General features: G+C 46.5%; 1 protein-coding gene across 5 annotated transcripts; it reads right to left on the bottom strand.

Annotated features, from left to right (window-relative positions):
- Positions 1 to 756: 756 nt before the first annotated feature.
- Positions 757 to 14,433, bottom strand: HEPACAM (hepatic and glial cell adhesion molecule). Of its 5 annotated transcripts, none has more exons than XM_019658882.1 (7): positions 13,973 to 14,430; positions 4,990 to 5,331; positions 4,014 to 4,295; positions 3,635 to 3,734; positions 3,055 to 3,128; positions 2,688 to 2,755; positions 757 to 2,131 (listed from the first exon to the last, which is right to left on the bottom strand). In XM_019658882.1, the coding sequence occupies exons 1-7, from the start codon at positions 14,235 to 14,237 to the stop codon at positions 1,841 to 1,843; spliced, it is 1,422 nt and encodes a 473-aa protein (XP_019514427.1). In that variant the 5' UTR covers positions 14,238 to 14,430; the 3' UTR covers positions 757 to 1,840. The 5 variants fall into 5 exon arrangements, with proteins under 5 accessions (XP_019514427.1, XP_019514425.1, XP_019514426.1 ...); XM_019658880.1 differs by having other exon boundaries at positions 2,688 to 2,758; positions 2,899 to 3,128; positions 13,973 to 14,429; XM_019658881.1 differs by having other exon boundaries at positions 2,688 to 2,758; positions 13,973 to 14,429.
- Positions 14,434 to 15,841: the final 1,408 nt, after the last annotated feature.

Raw genomic sequence — 15,841 nt, 5'->3', positions numbered from 1 at the left:
CATCAAAAGTTTATTGAGCATCCAGTATGTGCTAGGCACTCTGCTAGATGCTAAATACAAAGATGAAGATCAGAACAAAATAGAAACAAAACCCACTTCCTTACTTACCCTCCCACCCACCCCCCTTTAAGGCAGATTTGGCTTGAGCCAGGAAGCCAGGCCCTCGGGGATTCAGCACCAGGGAATGGAGTATGGGCATGGTCTCATCTCACCCTCACTTTCACCCCTGCCTCTCCAGGTTGACCAGTATATATCCATTTTCCAAGTCCTGTATCTCCCACTTAGGCACGTGCTTTATCTCATTCTGGATGAGGTACCGGGGAAGGTTAGGGGAGCAATTCTGGCTAATTAAGGGGAGCTGCAAAGGCACACCTGCACAAATGAGCCCGGAGAAGCGCGTGGAGACAGGGAGCTGGGAGGGGACGTGCTGTTAGGTGAGAGTGGAAGTCCCAACTGGAAATGTTGTTGCCCTGGGGGCTGGGACCAAACTTGCTCTCGGGAATTGCTCTGTGGGACAGTAGAGAGTTAGAACTGGAGTTTATGAGGTTGGAGAGGGGCCAGAGGTGCAAGGACCCCTAGAGGCATCAGGGAAGAGGGATCAGGACACACACAAGCCTTCCTCTGTCAGCTTTTTAATTGTCCTCTCTCTTCACACAGTAGATCATTGTCTCTCTTACAAACTGCTCCAGAGATGGGGGCCTGGGCCTGGGCATGGCCCGGCTCCACAGTGGCCCACTCTCTCCATATTGTGATGTTTGTGCAATTAGGGTGTCTGCTGTTCTCCTGTCTCCTGGGATCGGAGCATCTGGGAACAGGGCAGGTTCCTGGAGGCTGGAGGCCAAGGGTGGGATCATGTCTCAGGGACATGCTGGGCAGCAACAAGCTTCCTCCTCCCCCACCATTTCCCTGAAAGTCAAACCTATTCTCTCACAGCTGGAGGAAGCCCAACAGCCTTTCCCAGGGATAGTGATTGTTTCAAAGGCTTATTTTGTAAGGAAGGAAGCCAGGGAGAAGGCATAGGTGTGAGGGGTTAAAATCAGTTCTTCACTTTATCTAGCTTTCTGCGTTAGGGGATTGAGTGAGAATCCCCTTCTCTGTAGGCATAGAAACGGAAAGAACGCTTGGCATGCCACTGAGGGAGGCTTTGAGAGGAGGCCAAGCACGGGGGCTTGACTCCTTTGTCCTTGCTAGGGCCCAGGTCAGGGGGCAATGAAATGTGCTTGAGCGCCTCTCTCCCAACGGGTAGGTACCAGGTGCTGAGAGAAGGGTGCTCCAAGGCACTGCCTTCACAATGATTTCAGGATGCTCAGAACAGCCCTGTATACCCGGGAACCGGCATCCGACATCCCTTTAGTTTAAGGACAGTTGTGCGTTTTGGGCAAGTGGCCTCTCTAATCTGGGCTTGCCAAAAAAAAGTGCTCCAGGAACCAGGCGTTCGTTCGGAGGAAGAGAGGTGGGTGGGAAGCACCGGAGCTCCCTAGGAAGGGCAAGGGATAGTCATGGGGGTTAGGTTACTGATGTTAGTTTCCGTAAGTCCCTTGGGGAACGGGGCCGGAAATTTAATAACCTATGTGGTCCTATGGGGGCACAATCCATATCCACCCAGAACACAGCTAGTGAACGGCGAGCAAACGCGACCCTGTTTTACCCCTGATCAGCCTCTCGCGCCCCGCTGCGTCCCCCATCTGCACATGTTCATACTCGTCCGCAGGCGAGACTCAGTGCGCCCCGTGAGCCCCGGCAGGGAACCTCCCCTCGCCCCGCTTCCTGGAGACCCCGGCCTCCCCACTTCCCCCCGCCGCACTGCGCGGGCGCCCCCGGAGGGGGGTCCGGGGGAGGCTCAGGCGCTGATCCCCACTGGGCTGGTCTCGTCCTGCTCGCGGATCAGGCGCGCGCCCGCAGTCCTCAGTGCGCGCGAGCGGCCGGGAGAGCCGGGGGTTCGGGGCGGCGACGTGTGCGTTCGGCCGGGGGCGGGGGAGCGCGCGGGCGAGCGCGGGTAGCGCCGGGCAGAGCGCACGGGCAGCCCGGGTGAGCGGCCGGAAACTGCCGGTGATACGGTGTAGCCGGGCGGGCCGGGCTCCGTCGCGCTCCGGGGCTCCTGGGCAGGGTCCTCCTCGGCCTCCGGGGCGTCCTGCAAGGACACGCGCCGGGGTCAGCGGACAGCGGCCCGGTCTCGGGGCGCGCTTGGTGTTCCAGGGCGCTGGGAAGACCGAGGTGAAGGAGATAGTTCCCAACACACTCCCACCTCCTGGAAGGTGGCAGACATATAGGTGTGGTTTTTCTTGCAATACACAACACTTAACATGGTTCCTGGCAGATAGGAGGTGCTCAGTAAATGCTGAAATGCATTAACTTGAGTGCTTTGTCCGCTTACTCTCCTCTTTCACCTGTCTTGGTGGAAAATACCACATGAACAGAGTTGGTGGTGGAATACAGAGGAAATCACCAGGGCTGGTGTCCAAAGACCTGGTTGGAAGCCTAGACCTGCCGCTTCCTTGTTTGACAAGGCTTAATTCATTTCACCTTCGTCAGCCTAGTTTTCTACTCTGTAAAGTGGGGGTGACACAAAGATTTCTCAGATTATTCTGAGTATTATAAAGGAATATCAGTATGGTATGGCAACCTAGCAACAGGAGGTGCTGGGGGCTCATTGGTGTTTGTGAGGCACCCAGCGCAGAGCTGCTCACCTTGTCCTTCAGAAGATAGAGTGCCATGGGGTTCTTCCGCTCCTGCTCTCCACTTCGTGGGAGGGTGTCTGCTGCACAGGGCAAAGAATGGGTGGCTGGCTGAGGTACAGAACCCTTCCCACCAGTCGGCACCTACACTCTGCTCCCCAAGTGGCCAGTCAAGGCCCCGCCACAACCTCAACCAAAGGACCAGCAACACCTGGGGTCCTACCTTGGTTGCACCTCTCCCTGCTCTGCAGTCTTCGTGCAGTTGGTGGAGGAAGGGGCCCTGCAGAGCTGGCTTCCTTGTCGCCCAGTTCTGCCTTTTCCCAGCAGCCCACTGATCTGAGTGACGATGGGATGGGTGAGTGGGGAGCTGGGAGCTCACCTTCTGGTTTCAGGCTGTCATCATTTTGATCCATATATTCCAGGGAGTTTTGCTTTTCCAGCTTCCTCTTTTTCCTGCAAATCAACCCAGGACCCGGTGAATAGAGCTACTACTGAATGTGAGCAGGAGGTGGTCAGGGGCGGGGATACAGGGAATTTGATGGCTGTAAGAGAGGCCTTGTAACAGAAGGATGGGCTGGAATGAGTCACAAGTCATCCCAGAGTCTGTCTGTCACTAACATTCTGGGCAAGCCATTTAACCAATCTGAGTCCCAGTGTCCTTATCTGTAAACTGCAGGTAATCATGCTTAAACGGTAGCACACTAACCACAACCACAGTGCCTGGCCTGTGAAAAGTGCCCTGCAAGTGAAACCGTTATTAAGACTGCTGAATCGTCAGGGGTTGTGAGCACAGGAGGTGGTTCTACACACAACATACACAGTGGTGAGATGGATCTTCTGGGAAGAGGTGCAGGGCCCTGGGAGGAAAGGCATTTAAAGAGACTAAGAAAAGAAGAGAACTTGGGGTTGGGATGGATTGAAGGATTAGGATGCTCGGGGTATGGAACTCGGGGAGTTACCCAGACTTTTTGGAGGGTTTCCAGCAGGCACAGACTGTCACCAAGGTCACAAGAAGGAAGATGCCTCCTGTGGACAAGATGATGTACAGGGAGCTTCTTCCTAGGGAGAGAGAGAGGCAGGGAGGCAGGAGAGACTTCAGCGGAGGCACCAGATGTGGTGAGGAGAGCTTCCTACAGTGGATAGAAGAGAAAAGGAGTCCCGGGCAGTATGGCCGGACCATGGCAGAGTGTGCCCAGAGCCCACTTCCCACCTGTTGCTGTCCTCTACAGAGAGCTGGCTCATCTCTGCCTCTCTCTCCCTCTGGGACGTCCATAGTCACTCATGGGCACCTGTCTGTCAGGGGTTTGAGTCCTAAGGGAGGGTAGCAGGGATACTCACTGTACACGGTGATCTTAATGGGCAGGCTGCGGCCCTGGCTGATGGGGTTCTCCACTACACAGCTGTACAGGTCATCATCCTCCATGAGCACACGGGTGATGGTGAGAACCTTTTGGTCGGGGGACAGGAGCATTCGCGAGTCATTGAGGAGGGGCTTGCCATCCTTCAGCCAGGTGTAGCTGGGCTTGGTGCCATTTTCGTGCGAGCAGTTCAGGGTGAAGGCCTCACTGAGCTCCAGTACAGTGGTCGAAGCTACTAACACCTGTGGCCTTGAAATGGGCACTGAGCCCAGGGGTGGGGAACCTGTGAGCCGTGAGCCAACAAGCTTCTCCCTTCCCCCACTTTCCAACACAACACAACTCAATTTGTGGTCTGAGAGGCCCTTAAGAGCTCATCAGTACAGTCCTTCACCATCATCCATCCATCCTTCCATCCATCCATCCATTCATTTATTCTTTTAGTCACTCATTTATTTACCAGCTATTTATTGAGCACCTACTAAACACAGGGCATACGACTCTGAACAAGACAGCCATAGTCCCTGCCCTCAAGAATCTTCCCTTCCCTTCTTCCCAAATCCCTTTCTAAGATGCCTTAAACTGTGCCAGCCTGGAAAACTAAGCCTAAGTACAACTGTCTGTGTTCAAATATTGGCTCTATCACTTACTAGCTGCATGACTTGGGCAAGTTACTCAACCTCTTTGTGCCTCGGTTTCCTCTTCTGCAAAATGGGGATAATGATAATAACATCCCTAGATTATTACAAGCATGAAATGAGTCAATATATGCAAAGCACTTAAAATAGTTTTTGGCATGTAGTAAGTAATCTATACATGTTAACTGTAGCTGATCTGGCAACTTCTAACATCCAGTTGGCTCACTCCCAGCTCCCAAGTGGCTTTTTGTGTTGGTTTCCCCAGGGTCTAGCCCCAGTCCCAGTCCTGGTCCTGCCTCCTTCCCTGCCATAGCTCTTTACCATCTACAGTGAGGTTGATGGTCTTCTCCCCAGTGAAGGTGTCATCAGTGATGGAGATCTCAACCTCATAGGTGCCTTCATCAGCCAGCTGCAGGTCGCTGAGAAGCAGGGAGCCATTTTCAAAGAGGCGTATGCGGTCTCGATAGTCAGGCCTCAGGGTGCCAATGACCTCTGTGCCAATGGACTGTACCACGGTCACTGGCTTGTCCCGCTTTAGCTGCCACTTCACCACAGGCTTGTCGCTGCTGGTGCTGCTGTACTGCACGGAAAGCAGGGCTGACTTCCCTACCGTGCCACGGATCAGGCGCACTGGGCTGGTGATGTTCACCCCCTGCAGGGGTTCTGTGAATAGAGGCCATGGGGAGCCGGCAGCGTCAGGCCCTTGGCTCCTTATCCCATTCCCACCTTTAAGTCCTCTGATCTCTTCATACCTATCCTTTCCGGGCCCCTTACGCCCAGGGGGCCCTTTACGCCCAAGCAGTCCTTCCTTCTCACTCTCCCACTGTAACTCCGGGCCCCTCTGCTCCCCTGTCATCCCTCACACCCACCCCATTGCCTTCAATTCTTCTCTCTGGCCCTCTGCCTCTGGCAGTTTTCCTCGTTGCCTTCCTCTTGAGGAAGATTCCAGCTCACCCACACCCTGCGTGCTCTGTTCACAGAAATATTTATTGAGCACTTCCATATGCCAGACACTGTTCTTTGTCCTTGGGATATAGCAATGAGTGAAGCAGAAAAACATCCTTATCCCCTGTAACTTATGTCATTAGACCTTAGGGTGAGTTTGTCAGAGTTTCTTCTTGATTGGGGGGATGGGGAAGTGAGATGGGGTGGGGTGGTAGAGAAAACATGGGGGCATGGAGTCACAAAGAAAGGAATATATCACAAGACAGTGTCAATAAAGGGGATATTTAAGCCTGAAGACAACTGGGCCACCCTCCAGTCAGACCAAGAGCCCTTCCTGTCTTTGCCCCAGCTGCACGTAGCATCTTACTAGGCCTGCCCAGTGCAGAACTGGGGTAGATGGTTTTGGAAATTCACCCAAACCCCAGCCCAATTTGCATCTGGGATGGGTAGAATAAAGAGTTTGGGATCAGAAGGGCTTGTAAGATTGGCTTCCACCTCCACCACTTACTGGCTGTGTGGATTTGGGCAAGTCGTCTTTCTAGGCCTCACTCTTCTCATTTAGAAAATAAGAATAATAACAATAACAAGAGCAACTGCCATATCAAGTCACAACGGAAAATCACAATATGTGTCAGCTATTGTTGTGTAGTGGTGAGAACACAAGATTGAGCATCAGAGATTTGGGTCCCATTGTTGACTTAGGACCTAGGAGAAATCACTTATCGGTCCAGGGCTGAGATTTCCCATAGGTATAGTGAGTGGTTATCTAGACGGTCTCATCGGCTTGTTCCAGCCCTATGATTCTGGGATATTACCCTCTTGTCCAATGGCTGCCCCATCCAGAGACACATCTCACATTTCAGGGATCTCTTAGAAACTTTGGGGCCTGAACAGATGCTGTTCATTGGTGTCACCTGGCCTTGTAGAGCAGTATAACCACATGAAGGAGGGTATTCTGAAGATGATATCAGTTGGGAACAGGGCTGAATTTAGCGGATGAGACACATACATGGTCAGGTTCTCGGTACCTCTGCGCCCCCAGCTGCTTCCTTTGACTGCCATTGCCTCTGAAGTTCCTTCTTTCTTTCTCACCCCTATTTCCCACTCTGCTACTGCTGCAGTTTAGATGTGAGAAAGCTGAGCTGTATCTTTCTCTTCATTTCATATTTCTCTTCCTGTGCCTAGAAGACTCAGACCAAACCAGGAGGCAATTAAACTAAAAAGTTAGTTGTGGAGAGCAAAGCAAGTTTAAGGTAATAAACATATTCAATCCATTTTTAGAACAAAAGCTTTGTTCAGTAGTGAGCTCATCATTTTGGGAAGTGGTCAAGGAAAGACCAATTGACTATTCTTTCACCTCTTTGTACCTCAGTTTCCTCCCCTGTATAATGAGATGGTGGGACCAGATGTTGTCTAGGGGCCTCCCCAACTCTGGTATTCATTACCTGCCAGGTATGCTAGAATCATAAGTATGGAGGAGACTAATGATTAAAGCTGCCATATATATGAATATTATATGCTTGTAATTGAGAGGAGTCTTGATTTGGGGGAGGTATCAATTATTTTCAAATATTTTTTTATTAAAGGTATTTTTGTCCCCACAAACCTGATATAAAAATGAAAAGCAATCTAGTTCCAGTTCATCGGACTTGGTAGGACAGGTGGTGTCCTCCCCAATAATGTGGGATGCTACGAGCAATCCCTACATTTCCATGTATCAGACTGAAATCCATTTGACCACATGATCCTTAAGATTCCTTCCAGCTCTAGTTTCTGTGATTATTTAAATAAGATTTCCTGCCTAGCAACTACTAGGTCCCACACTTGGCTTGATTTAGAAAAGCAAGCTTTCAAATTTCCTTGAATAGGCAAATAGACTTTGGTTTGTGTGACTTGAGGTGGCCCTAAAAAAAATCACTGTGCTTCATAAGGCCATGAGAGTGATGATCAGATAGTTGGGGAACATCTACCCCCGCTTCCTCAGGACCCAGTCTGAAGCAGTTGGGTATGCATATCAAGGTTATATATACAGAGCCATCCTAGGGCTTAAGCACCCAAACACCAGAGTTTGAGGTTCTCGTTTCCTCCTTCCAGGAGTCTGGACAGTGACAGTCCCAGCCCCAAGGAAAAGTGGAAGGGGTTCCCCCTCTGCCTTGTACCTTCTCTGGCTCCCTCTTGAGCTTCCCCTGCGTCCACTCTCTCCTATCCTATCCAAGGTCCTAGTGGTCCTTTTGTGATGTCTTTCCCCACTCAAGTCTGCTCTTTCTACCAATTTAAACTTGATTCTTCTGGATAAAAATGCTGGAGGACCTACAGCCTATGGCTTGCCCTAGGCCTCACCCTCCTCTAGATGGGTGTTTTCCTCCTGCCCATGACTTAAAGGAATATATGTATGTGTGTTCAGAATTGAATGGAGCAGTTTTCTCAGGGGCCGACAAAGAGGGCATTTTGCTGAGCAAACACTGTTTCTTAAAACTTTTGCCAAAATTAGAGTCTGTATTAAGTTCAGGGTTCCATAGCTTTCAAGGGACACAGAGAACTGGGACAGTTGCCAAAGCGGGACACAGAAATGAGGAAATGGCTAACAATTGTGATCTACAGTGGAAATAAAAGGGACTAGGACTATTCAACCTTGAGAAGCGATTAACTTAATTATTGTTCTCGAGTCTCTGAGGCATCATTATGTACAAAGTCTCTGTTCCCACCAGAGGCTGAATGAAAGAAAATTGACATTGCAGCAAGATGTACCTATCAACTTAAACATGCCATACTGGGTCAGGTAGGTGGCCTTTGTCAAGTAGGATTTTGACCTGCTGTGACACCAAGCAATGTCAAGCTTTAAAGTATAAGAATGTACCTGGCAATACCCTTGGGTTCCTTTAATAGCATCTTCCTTTAAAGAAACCACCATCTACTCATTTTTATGTGCTCCTTTTTGCTTGGCAAATGTTTCCATTTACCAGTATTTGCCTTAAATCTACCTTTTAAAAGTGTCCATGTGTTGGTGCCTAACATGTATTCTAGGATTTGGTCTACATACACCTAATCCATACTCTCTAACACCATAGACTGCAGTTATATCCCTTTTTTATGTGAAGGTTTTTTTGTTTTGTTTGGCTCTGTCTCTACAAGGAGGTCCTTCCATCCATTTGGTCATTAGATATACCCTTCCCTGGGATTTCTCCAACTCTATTATTTCTTTTTTGAGGTGTGGTGACCAGAACTGCATACAGTAATCCAAGGGCAGCACATAGCATGGTTTTCTAAAAAAAAAAAAAATGCTTCCTCCTTTTGTTTTTTAATATCCTTCGTAAATAGTGATGCTCTGAGGAAACACCTCCCTCCTGGGGCCCTGTTGTATGGGGGCATCTCTGAGTGTGAACATGTCAGGGTTATTGTGTTGTATTCTTATATTGTTATCCTGTTGAGACCTCTAAGGGCCTACAATAATGTGAAATCATTGAAGTGCCCATCGCTCAGGAATGCAGGAGAAAACCAGGGAACAGAAATTGGGAAGAAGGTCCTTGGGATCCAGGATGAAAGGGGTCTTGGTAGCTTTTTCTCTACACTCTACAGAGTGTAGATATTCGGTAATGTACACCCGACTGATGGTATTAAGACAGAACACAGAGATTACCATGTTTTGGATTGAAACAATCGCTGTTGTTAAGCTGCCAATTCTCCCGAACTTACTTATGTATTTAATTCAATACCAATCAAAATTCCAGGAGGTTTTTACTTTGTGATATTGGCACAAGGATAGACAAGTAGGACAAGGAAGAATAGAGAGTCCAAAAACAGACATATATGATCATTTGACTTATGACAAAGGTGGCACTGCTGTGTAGTGGGGAAAAGATTTTTTTTTTCCAATAAGTAGTGCTGGGTCATAGAGAGAGAAAAATGCATCTTAACCCTTACTTCATGCCTTACCCAAATATCTGTTCTAGATGGATTGTAGAGCTAAAAGTGAAAGATAAAACAATAATGTTTTAAAAAGAAAACATAGGAAAATATCTCCACAACTTGAGGGCAGACACAGATTTCTTAGGACAGAAAAGTGTGGCACCCATAAAAGAAGAAAATGATACATTGGACATAATAAAATTAAGAGCTTCTGTTCATCAAAAGATGTCATTAAGAGAGTGAAAAGGCAAACTGTGGAGCAGGAGATAATTATAATACATACTCGTATATCCTACAAATGACTCATACCCAAAAAATATATTTTAAACTTCTACAAATCAATATTTAAAACAAATCCAGGAAACTTATTAGAAAATGCACAAAGGACTTGGAACAGGCACTTCCCAAAAAAGGTTATCTAAATAGCTAATAAAGATATGAAAAAGATACAACTTCATTAATAACCATGGAAATGCAATTTTAAACCATAATTTGATACCACCTCGTACTCACTAGGATGGCTAAAATGAAAAAGAGGAGATAATTCTTGGTGAAGAACTCTCATACACTGCTGACTGGAATGTAGATTGATATAAGCACTCCTGAAAACTGTTTGGCCTTATCTACTAAAGCGTAACACACACATATAACTCAGCAATTCTACTCCTAGGTATATTCCCCTAAAGAAATGTGTATATCTGTTCACCCAAAGACACATACTAGAATGTTTTCCTAACTCTTTTTATAAAGCCCCAAACTGGAAGCAACCAAACTGTCTATCAAAGTTGAATAGATAAAGAAATTGTGGTATATTTATACAATGGAATACTATATAGCACTGAGACCAAACAAACTGCAATTTCAACAACATGAATGAATCTTACAAATTTGGTGTTCAGTGAAAAGAAGCCAGACACAAAAGAATGCATACATATGATTCCACTTATATAAAGCTCGAAGACATGAAAAATTAATTTGTATTAGAAGTTAGGATACCCCTGTGACCCGCAGGGAGGGCAGTCGTAACTAAAATAGGATGGGGGTGTTTCTGAGGTGCTGAAGTGTTTTATTCCTTGATCTTGGGGGCTGATTACATGAGTTTGTTCCCTGTTTAAAGTTTCATTAAACTGTATCCTATGCTAGATGCATTTTTCTGTATGCAATTTTTAATTGCAATAATAATAATAATAATAATAATAATAATAATAATAAAAAGACAGCAACCATAAATGGAGGCGATCTTAGGACTAAAAGATGGAACCCAGGCAAGGGACTTTTTCCTATTGGGTCCCTAGAGGATGGAATAGTTCTAGGATCCCAGAGAGTAAAATCTTGCAAATCAAGAGTGTTTAGATTTATGGCATGCTGTGTTTGTGTCTGTAAAATTGTGTCCTAGTTTCTAGAAAAGCCTTATTTGAGTGTCTCATGAATTGGGCTGTGATGAATTTAGGAAAGCCTCATTAGTCCATATTAAGGACAGAGCATTAAAGACTGTTACTTGCCTGAGGCTAGCTTGGTGGTTGCAGCCATACGCATAAGGGATTAAGGTTAACCTTTGGGAACCAGTGTGACATGGTCCAGCCCCCTTTTAGTGCCAATCTTAAAAACTATATTTCCCAGCCTCCCTTACAGTTAGGGATGACCATGTGACTGAGTTCTAGCCAATGAACCCGTGGAAGTGATAGGTACCACTTACAGGCTGCTTTAGGACTCCACCCCTCCTCCCCTTTTAAAAATTCTCTACTTGAAAGAAATGGAGAACACTATCAGCTTGGTCCCTGAAAATCTTCATGGAGTAGGGTTCTTTCTCATCGCAGGCCTAGCCTGAAACTACATTGTACTACTACATGCTTAAGGCCAAGAACTTAATCTTTGGAATCTATTTGTCACAGAAGTTGGTATTCTCCTAACTAATATATTGAAGATGGCAGAAATTCCTGATAGAATCTCAGCTCTTTATGCTCTTGAGTCCACAGCAGAACAATGGCCTGACCTTGCGCTTACCTGTTATCTGTCATAGGTCATAGCTAATATCTTATTAGAATAGTTTATATTTAGATTTTTTTGGATATCATTATTAGGTTACATTCTCCCACATGTTAGACCCTTTGTCACCTTTTGTTTTTGCCTAGTCACACTAACATGCCTTTCTATAATTTTTTCCTTACCATTTGATGATCTGAGGGAATTTAGAGATGTCTCTGATTTGTATATTTTGTGTGTACTTCCTATTCCCAATTCACTGTCTCCATACCTGCAGCTCTCATTATTTCCTCAACTCATTGTAATTTCCACTGAGACTGCTCTCACTGAGGCTATTAGTAACCTTTTAATTGTCATATCTAACGGACTCTTTTAGGTTCTTATTATGCTGGGCCTCTTTGATACAGTTGATGTTGATTTTCCAGGAAACTCCCAACTCCCTTGACTGTCTGGGCACCACAGTCTTCTAATTCTACCTCTGTCTCTGTGACTGTTCCTTCTCGGACTTCTCAATGGGATTTTTTCCCTTCTGCCTTCCTCTACAAATCTTGGGGTTACTCAGTGTTCTATTTTCAGCCTATTTTCTCCTCTTAGGTGCTATTATCCATTCTCATCATTTTAAATCTCACCTATGGGTTGACAGCTTCCAAATAACCTCTTTTCAGCCCTGACCTCCCTGCCTCCCAGCTTCAGGCTATTTAACATTTCCCCACAAATGTCTCATAGGCATTTCAACCTCAACATGGACAATATTAATTACCATACCCCTAACCCTATACCATTTTTTTGTTTAAGATTTCACACAGAAACCCTACCTCGCTCTCTGGATCCTCTCACTCTTATCAATCACTAGGTCCTGATGTTCCCTCCAAAATATTATGTTATCACACTTCATTCCCTCCATCTTTACTCTAATTCCAGCCCATGTTATTTCTCTTGTAAACTATTGTAGTAGCCTTGTTGTGGGTTGAATCATGGCCCCTAAAGTGTATATGCTGAAGTCCTAACTCCCAGTACCTGGTCATTGCAGAGGTAATAAGCTAAGGTAAGGTCATACTGGAGTAGGGTGGGCTGTTAATCCAATATGACTGGTGTTTTTATAAATGGGAAATTTGGACACATACACAAGCACAGGGAGAACGTCATGTAGAAATTGAAGTTATTCTGCCACAAGCCAAGGAAATACTAGAAGCTATCAGACAGGCCTGGAAGTGTTCCTTCCCTAGCACCATCGGAGGGAGTATGGTCTTACTGACACCTCGATCTCAAATTTTAGCCTCCAGAACTGTGAGACAAGAAATTTCTGTTTTTTAAGCTACCTACTTTGTGGTTTTTTGTTATATCAGCCCTAGGAAATGAATACCAGTTTCTTTTTCTATCTTGTTTGCCTCCAGTTTCTCCTGCAATGCCTCCCTGCGGGGTGAGCTATCCAAAATGCAAGTCTGGTCCTGCCAGTCTCTAGATTAAAATCATTCAATACCCTCCCTACTCCATTGTTTACAGATTATATTCCAGTTTACTAAGTATGGTTTATAAGGCTCTTGCCTAACTCAGTTCACACTTTCCTCTCCAGCAATGGTGAATGGCTGGGCTGCTCCTAAACACAGGATACCATTAGAGCTATTGACCTTTGCCCATTTTCCCAGCTATAATGCCTACTTCCATACCTACCTATTTTTCTCATCCTTTAAAATTTAGTGCAGACATTCTCAGGAGACTTCCCCTGGTATTCCCCCACCCCTGCACCACCAGCGCCAGCTTCCTTATGGGGTTGGTGACCTCTCTCTGATCCTGGGCATCCATTGCATATCTGACTCATAGCTTCTGCGTTTTATTAAAATGATCTCAGCATCTGTTTGCCCAACTAAATTGTGAATTTCTAGGCGTCCCCCCCCCACCCCTGCACAAACAAATATACTTAACATAAGATCAATTCTCCAAGGAGTTGGTAGGAGTTGGTATAGGAGGCAGGTGCCTATGATGTGGGATGAGGTATGGGGTAGGTTGGTGTTATTATCCAAAACCAGGAGGCCCGTCATCTCCAAAACTTCTTACATCTTTTGCTGTTTTACAGCCAGAGAAGGCAGGGTAGGGGACTGGGGAGGCACAAAACCAAGATTCCCCCACCCCTCCAAGCCCCACCATAATCCTTGGAAAGAATGCTGAACTGGTCCACGCCAACAAGACATCCCATAAGAAATGGCTCATTGCCCTTCATCTAATGTCTTGAATGCCGTGGGAGCTCCAAAGTCATGCAGCCTTTTGGGGGAGGGGGCAGGGGCCGGGCAGCCAGCAACAGAATGAAGAAATACATTCAACACTAATGCCTGAATTCACTGAGATGCTTCCCACGGCAGCTGAGCCCTCTCCCCTCCTCCAGCCCCAAAGACATTCTGGCCCTCCACTCTCCCCTCCCTTTGAAAGCCCTGGCCCCTTCTCCGGACCCTTTCTTACCCTTCTGGTCTCCTACCTGTCTGGATCAGAAGAAGATAGACAAAAGGAGCGAGGCGCAGGACACTGAAGGCTCTGGACAGGGCTCCCTTTTCTCTCTTCATTTTGGGTGGTGTTCTCCAGCTCTGGTGTGGACAATTAGCATGATTTCTCCACTCTGAGCACGTCTCTTTGTACCACTCGGAGTTTCTCTGCCCGAGCACAACCCTGCCAACTTTCCTCTGAATACACAAGAGCTCTGTGTGTTGTTGGACTTGCTCTTTCCTCTCTTTCAGACCTGGCATTTTCTAGTTTCAAAGCCCTACATCCCCAGTTCAGAAGGGGGTATCTGTATAGGAGATAATCTCCAGTGGGGGTGCCAATCTGATGGGTCTGAGTGGCCCAGCAGTTTTCCTCTGTCTGCAGTGAGCCCCGCTACCAGGGGGAGATAAGGACTTGGGCTTAGTGGGGACTGGGCTGGAACACACTAAACTGGATCTTGTGTTCTAACCTATCCTGTCTCCACCTCACGCTCCTTGTTTCTGCAAAAGAGGGTATGTGCCAGGGACAGACCTCCAATAAGCTCTGAAGAGGGAGGGAGAGAAGATTTTAAAAGTTGGGGAATGGGAGACTCCAGAGAACTGCTGAAGAAATGGAAAACCCCTGTTCCCACCCAAAGGAAGAAGATTGGAACATGGCCTGAATTCTATCATTTTCATACCTGTCTGGTCCTATCATTGGGGCTCTCGTTCCTATCATAGAATCACATAGACGCTGGGGACCTCTTTCCAGAAGCCACTCTATTCATTTCCCTGCCTCTAGCCAATTTCCTAGAACATGTCAGAGCAAGGATGAAGGTGGTATCCTAAAAGCTGGTATCCTGGGCTTTGTCACTAACTTCTCAGCCTGGTCACCCCCTCTTGTCTCCAGACTATGATGAGGAGAGTCACCCTAGCTCTGCTCTGCCCCCGCATTACTGTGTCCATTCCTTCTCAGTGAGACATGTGCTTACTAACTGAGTGATCTCAGGACAGGCTCACACCTTGTTAGCCCTCAATTTCACATCTGTGAAATGGGGGAAAGAGTCGTCTCCTTGTAGGGATTTTTGGGAGGATTGAAGATTTGGTACAGTAAAGTGCCTAGGAAATTCTTTGTTACAAAGATGACATTTTAAACTAAAAAAAACCCCAAAAAACCAAAACCAAAACAACAACCCTGCCTCTTTCTTTTCCATTGCAGCAGAGATCTTTATATTGTGATGAGATCAAAGTTTACAACTCCCCTCTTGGTTGCCTCTAACCCTGGTCTGAGTTTTGTAAATGCAGTAGTTACCTACTGAATTTTTTTTTTTTAATATCCTGAAGAAAGCCTGAGCAGGTCAGGTTTCTAGAACAAGAGACCCACTGCATAGTTCAATGAGCCAAACGATGGAAAGAAGAATTGGGAAGCATTGACTTTGAACTTCATGGAGGAACTCCAAAAAATATTCTAGATTATATCAATAAGATTTTTTTTTTCCTTTTGCATTTCTGTGTCTATGACTTTCCCTAGCCATTCAAAGCACCTGCGTGTGTCTGGAAGAGTTAGTGTTGTTTCAGCAGGTATACAATGAAAAAGAGAAAGTCAATATTCATCTTCCGACATCTAAAATAGTATTTTGGAATCAGCTGCAAGATGAAAGGCTTGAAAACCAGATCTTGTAGGGGACGAAAGGATATTTTAATTCTTTTTACCTACCCCTTTGACGTACCAGCCCACCGGATCAGGACTATAGACAAATGGCTTCTTTTGTTTGTGATGGCCAGGCCTTGAGGCTTATTGTCTGAGGGTACAAGAAGGATATGATGTTCAGGAAATAGCCTGATGTGTGTGTTTTTTTAGCCTGAAGACTGTGAAAGAAAAATGTGAT

This window comes from Hipposideros armiger, unplaced genomic scaffold (genome assembly GCF_001890085.2).
Source record: "Hipposideros armiger isolate ML-2016 unplaced genomic scaffold, ASM189008v1 scaffold_291, whole genome shotgun sequence".
NCBI lineage: Eukaryota > Metazoa > Chordata > Mammalia > Chiroptera > Hipposideridae > Hipposideros > Hipposideros armiger.
Note: the sequence above shows the minus strand (reverse complement) of the source record. Positions and strands in the feature narration are given on the sequence as shown.

Excerpts from the sequence above, each read along its gene's own strand:
- HEPACAM (XM_019658880.1), bottom strand. The coding sequence starts at position 14,237 with ATGCCAGGTCTGAAAGAGAGGAAAGAGCAAGTCCAACAACACACAGAG. Across the intron at positions 3,129-3,634 it reads AAACCCTCCAAAAAGTCTGG|GAAAAAGAGGAAGCTGGAAA; the intron begins GTAACTCCCCGA and ends GTTGATTTGCAG. Across the intron at positions 2,759-2,898 it reads CAGGGAGAGGTGCAACCAAG|CAGACACCCTCCCACGAAGT; the intron begins GTAGGACCCCAG and ends TGCCCTGTGCAG.